Source organism: Sinocyclocheilus rhinocerous, unplaced genomic scaffold (assembly GCF_001515625.1).
Source record: "Sinocyclocheilus rhinocerous isolate Xijiao unplaced genomic scaffold, SAMN03320098_v1.1 scaffold1052, whole genome shotgun sequence".
Taxonomy (NCBI): Eukaryota; Metazoa; Chordata; class Actinopteri; order Cypriniformes; family Cyprinidae; genus Sinocyclocheilus; species Sinocyclocheilus rhinocerous.
This window is the reverse complement of record NW_015656600.1, coordinates 32,365-42,126: the sequence shown is the minus strand read 5'-3', so window position 1 is coordinate 42,126 and position 9,762 is coordinate 32,365. Positions and strand designations below refer to the sequence as shown.

At 37.9% G+C, this 9,762-nt stretch overlaps 1 protein-coding gene across 1 annotated transcript in view; it reads left to right on the top strand.

Moving 5' to 3' along the window:
- The window catches only part of LOC107720385 (methylglutaconyl-CoA hydratase, mitochondrial-like), a 31,810-nt gene extending 22,717 nt beyond the window's left edge, over positions 1 to 9,093 (top strand). Inside the window, 4 exon segments of the mRNA XM_016528077.1 lie at positions 4,567 to 4,754; positions 4,841 to 4,891; positions 8,469 to 8,516; positions 9,016 to 9,093. Coding sequence (XP_016383563.1) covers positions 4,567 to 4,754; positions 4,841 to 4,891; positions 8,469 to 8,516; positions 9,016 to 9,093 — 365 coding nt within the window.
- Positions 9,094 to 9,762: the final 669 nt, after the last annotated feature.

Here is a 9,762-nt window from a genome sequence, read left to right as displayed (position 1 = left end):
TGAGAAATAAACATGGTGTAACATAAGTACTAAAATGTATTATTATTATTATTATTACCATAGTAAATTTGTGGTTACTGCAGTTTTAGTACAAGTACTGTGGTGAACTGTGGTTACTGTAATAAAACCATGGGTAATTTTTGTAAAAGGCTGCCAAGGCTGTTGTACCCTTAAAGGTTAAACTTTAGCATATTGTTTTTCTCACAGACTTATTAACAGCAATTACAGAACATAACACAGTCCATTTGAACTTTTAACAACGAGTTTAAATAAATTTACTTGCACAAACTAGCCAATTTAAAATAAATATTACATGTACACAAAAGTTTGGGGTTTGGGAAACGCATCCCTATTTGAACAAGCACTGTGACTGAGCCATGCGTCAGCAGCGAACACTGTCTGTGATTGATCTTTTAGCATTTGCGTGTGTTCCGATGAGCAGGAGAAATGGTTCTATCCAACACAATTATTCGCTAAGAAGCTTTTTTTATGCACCAAATTTCTTGATAAATAAATAAAATGAATGGTTAAAAATGCACTTTAGAATCGATATTTTTATGTGAGGATCGATCCTTTCGATACAACACCAGTATCGAAAGTATCGATACTTAAGGATCGATCCGCCCATCCCCACTGCCGAGTGAAGCTGCGTTCACACTAGCAGACTTTTGTCGCTGCATGTCGCTGGCTGGCGATGAGGTCGTTTAGTGGGCGTTTTCACTACTGGCTGCCTAATGTCGTTGTTGACAGCGAATCAGTTTTCTTGCCGCTAAATACAAACATTTTGGAGGCAATATAATATAATATAAATTGAATTCGTACATAAAAACAAAAATGAATGAGAAACAGAGCCTGCTCTTTTCCATCGCGTATGTTAATCTACGGCAAAAACGAAACAGCGTCACTGCTGGAGCTGAGAGGAGAATGGTCACATGAGCTCTACCGTCTTCTTTCCTATTGGCTGTCGCTCCCGAAAGTCGCTCTTCATTTGCATAAAGTTGAAGGATTCTAAACTTTGTAGCGTCGCTGGACACGCCCCATCCGGTCACTGTCGCTCGTGCCGCCGGAAATCGCCAGCTCTCCATTGAAATGAATGGGATCGTGTCGCTTTGTCGTTACGTGTCGCTTGTTGTGTGAACGGGGCTTCAAGCACGTCAATGAAAGCAATGTAACAGTTTTGCATTTTGCTCTGAAACGGGCCGTGTGTAGGCTAGATTTATGCTTTCAGTTCGAATGGACATCTTACACAGTATTACAGTTAGTCGATTTAAAATGGTGATTGTGCATTAACAGCTGTCAACCATGTTGGAACTTGAAACTTGGAACAAATGAGCAATCTGAACTTATTTACTGTACCCAGCGGAATTATTATTATTTTTTGATCGGCCTGCGCACCACTTATGTGCACCTCTTGTCACAACCGACTCATTAAAGAAATTCCCCAAAATGTAAATTTAGTCACCATCCAAGCCTGTATGTTGTGGTGTTTTCTTTGAAATCTATTTTCCATACAACAACAATTCATGTCCAAGATAACTAAAAAAAAAAAAAGCACAAGGACCCTAAAGTTAGTCCGTTTGACTTGCACTCTCCATCCATGTCTTCTGAAGTCAGACGATAATGTGAGGAACAGACTGAAATTTGAATCATTCACTGACAGTCTTCTCATCCACAGGAATTTTCACCATTTTCGGCAACATACTGTATCTCTTACACACTGTATACCTCTTACTGTATCTCTTACTCTCTGAGTTACGTAACTGCATTCAGTCATGCCACACAAGGAAACCAGTTTTGAACCAGTGGCATTTTTTAATTGGAATGCAGACGTGATTATCGTTATTTTTCTGAAGAGCAGACTGAAATTTATCACAAGACCTGAAATCTAATGTACATAAAATGTCCTAATCGCTTGCCAGATATCACTTGATCTGCTTTTAAATTTAATCTGACGTTGATGTTTATTTGTTTGTGTCCTAGAACTTGACAGCCCTGCTCATTTTGTACTGTAATGTAGTTGTATGGAAATATTAAAGCATCTAATTTCTATGGGAATAAATGACAGCATACAGGTTTTAATATGAGAATGTTTACAGTAAATCATGACAGAATCTTCAACTCTTCTTTAAACTCTGATAGAAGAACATCAAAATATTTATAACATTTGAAAAATGCAAGTTTGCCTTTAACTTGAACTTTAGCACATATCTTTTTTCTTAGTACTTGTTATGCCAAGAGCCTCTAGCTAAACCAGTAAATGCTTTCAACATACTACCAAGGTATCAATAAAGTTCATTTCCTGCTTTTGAATAGATACGATTGTTGCTGCTATTGTTTAAAAACATTACAGTCTGTCATAAGGATGCACAGGTTCAGATTCTCAAACATGGACACACACACTCTCTGTTTGCCTTCATTTGCCTGCTGCTAATTTCTGTTTATTCTGCTGTTTTGAACTAAATACAAAATGGTTAGGACCATTTTCCTTGCTAAGGTTAAGCTTTGTGTAAATTGAAATAAATGAAAGCTCCTAGGAACATGGGTGCAACCAGTCATTTGTAAGAACCAAATCTCAAGACTCGGTGTAAAACAATTAGCTTTGTTTTGTGTAATTTTCTAAGACAGGTGTTTCTAACGCTCAGCCTCCTCTGTGAGTCGATATCATGCTGAAACAGGTCATGAGAGTTTGTCTTCCAACGTGACTCTTTCGATAAATGACCAACACCTTTGAAATGTGTGCAGTAAGCATTGATCGTGTGAAAGTTTCTAGGTATATGAGAGGTGGACAGGGGCACCGTTGAGATGCAGTCTTTTGTTGCAATTGTGGGTGCATAAACACATTTCATTACACCAAATACACAAAATAATGTTCTTTTTAGCAACATCATATGACCCCTTCAGGACCATTTCTCACTCTTAACTAGCATGCATATTACTAACATATTGGCTGTTTATAAAGCAAATATTAAAGGGTTTGTTCACCCAAAAATGAAAATTATGTAATTAATTACTCACCCTCATGTCGTTTCAAACCCGTAAAACCTTCGTTCATCTTCGGAACACAAATTAAGATATTTTGGATGGAATCTGAGAGCTGTCTGACCCTAGATAGACAGCAACTCAACTGAAATGTTCCCAAGTCCAGAAACGTAGCAAGGAGATCTGTAAAATAATCCATGTGACATCAGTGGTTCATCCGCAATTATACGAAGCTACGAGAATACTTTTTGTGCGCAAAAGAAAAAAAAAAACAATTCGTCTTTATTCAACAATTCGTCTCCTCCGTCACGCCGGATGCGTTTCCTACGTTGTTGTGATTTGATCTGAACGGAAACAGCGTATCTGTGTGACGCAGCTGACACAGAACAGCATACGCTGTTTACCTCCAGCGGATACTCTCCAAAATGGCACCAGGGTGACGCGGAGGAGACGAATTGTTGAATAAAGTCATTATTTTCGTATAATTGCGGATGAACCCCATATGTCATATGGATTATTTTACAGATCTCCTTGCTACGTTTCTGGACTTGGAAACATTTCAGTTGCGTTGCTGTCTATGCAGGGTCAGACAGCTCTCAGATTCCATCCAAAATATCTTAATTTGTGTTCCGAAGATGAACGAAGGTCTTATGGGTTTGAAACGACATGAGGGTGAGTAAATAATGACAGAATCTACATTTTTGGGTGAACTAACCTTTAATGCCTTATTCTGCATGAACATATTTTAGATCCCTTAATCCACCCCATACTAAACTTAACAACTACCTGCTAACTATTAATAAGCAGCAAATTAGGAGTTTACTGAGGCAGTGAATTGTCAATTAAAACATGTGTTGCGCTTTAATCATCTCAGAAATACAAGTGGCTGAATCCGAGTTTGTGTCCTCTTTCCCACTTTCAGCACACTTTTTTCAAAATTTTCCTAATTCTCATCAGAACTGACCTGTGCTCAAATGAGAAGTTTTGTAACACTTTATTTTGAAATAAAAAAATTGACAAAAAGCATCTTTAGAAATCACATCTGTCTTAGACAACAGAGAAAACTAGCTTTTGAAAGGCTGGTATACAGCTAAGTGTACAGCATCTATTTCAAATAAATGCTTTCTATTCATCAAACAATCCTGATATATTTTGTCTTGGTTTCCATAAAAATATTGGGCAGCACAACTGTTTTCAGCACTGATAATAATCAGAAATGTTTCTTGAGCAGCAAATCAGCATATTAGAATGATTTCTGAAGATCGTGAGACTCTGAAGACTGGAGTAATGATGCTGAAAATACAGTTTAAGGAATAAATTACATTTTCAAATATATTCAAACTGAAAACAGCTCTTTTAAATTGTAATAATAGTTCACAATATTACTGTTTTTACTGTATTTTAATCAAATAAATGCAGCCTTGGTAAGCAGAAGAGACTCCATTCAAAAAAACATTTCAGAATCTTACAAACCCCAAACTTTTCAACAGTATTATGCACGAGTGTGATTCTCGGTCACAGATTTAAATAACATGTCTAATAGAATAACTGGTTCTTTGAATCTTATTAGTCCTATTCTGGCTGTAGGGGGAACGCAGCTTCTGCCACGAACTGTAGGAGTGTCCGTAGCTAAAGAGCTGATATTTGTGGCTCGGGTGCTGAGCGGTGACGAAGCCAAGAGTCTCGGCCTGGTGAATCACGCTGTGGAGCAGAATAAGACTGGAGATGCGGCGTATCTGCGAGCTCTGGATCTGGCCCGTGAAATCATCCCTCAGGTATAAACAGCTGTGCTAGTTCATTCAGCTAACATCTTCTTAGTGTACATTGTTCTGATGAAGCTTTGATGATTGTTCTCTTTCAGGGGCCAATAGCTATTAGAATAGCCAAGTTAGCAATCAACCAGGGAATAGAGGTAAGATTGCACATTTTACAGACTTCTCGAGGTCAAAAATAAAGTTATTTTCTTGTGCCGAGGCCATTTCACACAACCTGCCTGTGTTGACATCTGCCACCAAGTGACTTGAGTGTTATTGTAGAGTTTGAACGAACTGCCATTGGCGTCACAAAAAAAAGATAAGGGAAACATTATCACCTCTATTTGAAAAGACTTGTTTATTTTCATATTCTGCTTTCTGTAAGCAAGCATATCAGAACAGCAAACTATGATACATAAGATAAACCGCTGTGCTGTACTACCTACTGTACGTCTCTCATCATGTATAAGCTTAGCAGCGAAGGTGTGTCATCGGAGAAACCAAAGAGAGAGTCTGCTTCATGACATTACCTTGACCCCCGAGGCCAGCCTGTCAACACCCCAGGTCCCTCAGGAAGTGACCTCATAGAGCAGAGACCTCCTCAGCTTTTCTGTTGAAGTCATCAAAAGAGGAAAATGCCAACATAGGTGCATTGGAAAAAAGTGGCTCTACCTACATTTTTGCATAACATGTCTATACATACAAGGGCTGGGCGATAAAATGACAATTGTCACAATATATTTTTCCCTCAATAGAACGATAACACATGTTCAGTATAATGTTAATGTGATAAAAGCTGCATCACACGGACCAATTATCAGATGGGTTCATAAGGCAGCACAGTGTTAGGAGATCGGTCTCATTTTTCATTCAAATACCATAGAAACCATATAGTTGCATTTTACCATGGTAGTGAGGTGCTATGTGTGGTTTTACCTTTGGTTACCATGATCTAATTATGTGATACTATAGATCAGAGACCCCCCCCCCCTCAACACTGCATGTTTTCCATGTTTCCATGTCACCATCAAACACACCTGAGACTCCAAGACTTGAAATGGTTGTGTCAGACAAAGGAGAGATGCAAAATGTGCAGTGTTGCAGGGCTCCAGGAACGTGGTTGGGAACCACTGCTGTAGATGACCAATGGTTAATTTTAATAAAAGTAGAGTCTGTCTCGAACAGTCAGAATATAAAAATTTTACCCATTAAATATGAGGTTGTTACAATTTTTAAAGATATTACTGTTTTTACTGTTTTTGTTAATGAACATTAATTTACATCTGCATCGTGCCGTCAAAGTCAGGGATCACAAAGCTGTTTCATGATTTGGAACATTATCACCCGTTAGAGCATGCAGAAGCTGAGAAATTAATTTCTCTATCAAGACAATTTGTAAAGGAAATAAGACTGAAAAAGGATTTTACTTAAGTCTACTCATGCATATTTTAAAGGGGTCATATGATGTTGCTAAAAAGAACATTATTTTGTGTATTTGGTGTAATGAAATGTGTTTATGTGGTTTAAGGTTAAAAAAACACATTATTTTCCACATACTGTACATTATTGTTTCTCCTCTATGCCCCGCCTTTCTGAAACGCGTCGATTTTTACAAAGCTCATCGGTCTGAAAAGTGAGGTGGCCTGTGATTGGACAGCTATCCAGTGCGTTTTGATTGGCCGAATACCTCAAGCGTGAGACGGAAATGTTACGCCCCTACCATACTGTTGAGGCCGTGTCCGGCCGGAGCAATGATTCAAAAACATTAAAACCCATTACAAATGAGGCATTCGTTGCATCCAGTGGGGACATAATTACTGATTATAATGACTTATACTGTATTTTTACGCGTTGCGTTTCATCGAGCCGCGTAAACATAAAACCATGTCTGTATTTGTGATCAGAGAAATGACAAACAACAAATACACATCTGGATATTTGGGTTGAAGTGTTCTGGAACAGTGTTGTAAATACAACTTAACCACTGATTTCTAGTCGTGTCCTCTTTTGGAAGACCAATCAAAGTAGTTTCACTTTCACAACTAAAAACACAGCGTCTTCACAACATGGCGGCGGCGGCAACAACAATACTACAGCGAGAATAAAAGTTAGGCCTTCTTTCTTTGCGTGAACATTTGGGCGGCGTTATGCAAATCTTCCCACATAGTGACGTAGACATGTGGGGGCGTGTTAGAACGAGCCGTTTTAGGTAGGTGTGGTTGACTCTTAAATTTTATAAAGAATATCTCTTTGGATTTGAGAATTTAGTCTTTGCAACTTTACAGATCTTCTTTATGCACCAAGAGCTTGTAACACTCCAAAGAGAAAGGAAAAATTTAAATCGCATCATATGACCCCTTTAATGTAGAAAAAAAATGTTATTATTATGCATGTTTTGAACATTGTGCCTCAGATTTGTGAAATGTTCACCTGTTTAGCAAGTGTTTGTCATGACAAAAAAAAAAAAAGAGCAGTTTAAAAACACAATTAACTATCAGGTTACAACTTTCACTCACAAGAAGAAATCTGCCTTTAAACTTGAAAGAAATAAAGATTTGACATTTATCATGATAATTATCAATATCGACTGAAATGAAAAATGTTATCGTGATAATTCGCCCAGCCCTAATACATACAATTGCAGAAACACTGCAGTTTCCAGGTAAAATTAACACTAGTGGCATTAAAACCTCAACAGCTTTTATTCCTTTTCACATAAATTATGATTACATGAATACAGGGACAGATTATTAATTAATAAAGACTTATTTTCTTTTGGTTCCTTGCACAATACCATGTTATGGCCACAAAATTTTTTTTGTAAACTAATGCATTTTGCTATTTCCATCACATAACCAGCTCCGTATGTATGGCTTATCTAAAAAAGTAAGCTTGCTCGGTAGCGCACCTGGTAAAGCATTGTACTTGTGATTTGAAGTACTTTGTTATGAGTCCTGTGAAACACAAACAAGATAAAGAGCTCAAAGACTTGTAGAAGCAATCTAAAACAGCATGGTTGCCTCAGCAAATGCGTTTTTATCTCACATTTGCTTTTGTTAACACTATCGTGTAGGTTTAGGGTCAGGTTTAGTGTAGGTGCTGCATTATTTTCAAATGTGATAGAATATTAATCTTTTATCGCCAATTACCGGACATTTTGTTTCTGTACTGTCATGTAGCAACCAACGTAATAAAACTTTGCCAGATTCACAGTATTCTGTCTTGATAGCACCACTCACCTGACATTTCACTTTGAAGGAGTAGTGGAACGTGCAAGAAGCAAAGTAAAATCATTTTTCACAAATGTCATTTCCAATGAGCCTGGGTTAAAAAAAATTCCTCACTAAGAAGAAAAATATCTTATTTGTGTCCAACCTTTATCATTATTATTTTTTTAGAAGAGTGGTAGTTAAATACACAAAGAGCTCTATTGAGCCTATAATGCCAAAGGACATTTGCTTAAAATTCGGTTGTTTTTCAAATGAAGGGTTCAGATATTTATGTTTTTGTGAAAATGCCAAGGTCGCCTATTAAAGTAGGTCTCTTTTTTTCTGTCATGAGGAGCTCTTGCACGTTTATTGGATGGTTTGTCCCTACAGCTACAATGAGAAAATAAAGTGTGTTGTGTACGCATTCAACATCATTTCAGACTTAAGTTCTCTAGCAGCTAATACAGTAATTGTGCTTCATATAAACAGTCTGCGAATGACAACTGATGACATTGATTTGTTCCAGGTGGATTTGAAGACCGGATTAGCCGTTGAAGAGGCATGCTATGCTCAGGTATGTTTACACAGTGGACTTTTCCATTAATCTGAGAATCAAGCTACAATTTTGTTGAATGAAATATTGTTCTTATATTGCTGGGTTGGGTTCCAGAAGTAAAAACCCCATTTGTTTTCATCATTGAGTAATTTATTTTAACAATGATGAATAAACCTTTCAATAGTCATTTCCATGTGAGCGGCGCTCTGACAAATTTACTCCAGTTCAAGTCCCAGCTTGAGGTCTTTTCCCAGTTCTGTTTTCCCCTCTCCTTTCCTGTTTCTCCTCATAGTGTCCTGCCAAAATGCCTAAACATTTAAGTATATAAAAGGAATGCATGTAATGCTTTAATCAGCTATAATCAGTCTGTGTATCAGCCATTTCACGTGTTAACATAATGCACTTCATGAAGAGAGAGTGAACGCTGGCCTAGATCACTCAGGAAGCCACTATATTTAGCTCTTAAGAAGCACAGCTTCAGCATTCCTCTGATATATGTGACTCTGTTGTCTCCTAGGTGATCCCAACCAAAGACAGGCTGGAAGGTTTGCTGGCGTTCAAAGAGAAACGTCCTCCTCACTATAACGGCGAGTAACAGCGGCCTAACCAACCCGATTATAAGCAGCTGCTTTCTGAATCTCGTAAAGAATGTTGCATACCTGAAATTTTTGGAGCGCTGCCGGGCCCCTGGGGGCCCGATGATGATAAAACCTGTGGGGATTGGAGCTGAAATGTTTGAAAGATGAAAGCTATTCCTACGTCTGTAGATCAACTTTTTTTTGCATGGTATGTCCTTTGTTGTCATGTGAACTTTTTTTCCTTTCAGTTGAATGTGTTTGTTACATAATATAAAGATTCTTGGATTGTTCTTTCTCATCTGTTAAAATAATATAGAATGCACTTCAGATTAAAGGGGTCATATGATGCGATTTCAATTTTTCCTTTCTCTTTGGAGTGTTACAAGCTCTTGGTGCATAAAGAAGATCTGTAAAGTTGCAAAGACTAAAGTCTCAAATCCAAAGAGATATTCTTTATAAAAGTTAAGAGTCAGTCAAACCTATCTAAAACGGCTCGTTCTAACACGCCCCCACGTCTACCTCACTCTATGTGGGAAGATTTACATAACGCCGCCCAAATGTTCACGCAAAAAAAGAAGGCGTAACTTTTATTCTCGATGTAGTTTTGTTGTTTCCGCCGCCATGTCGTAAAGACGCTGTGTGCTTCGTTGTGAAAGCGAAACTACTTTGTTTGACCTTCCAAAAGA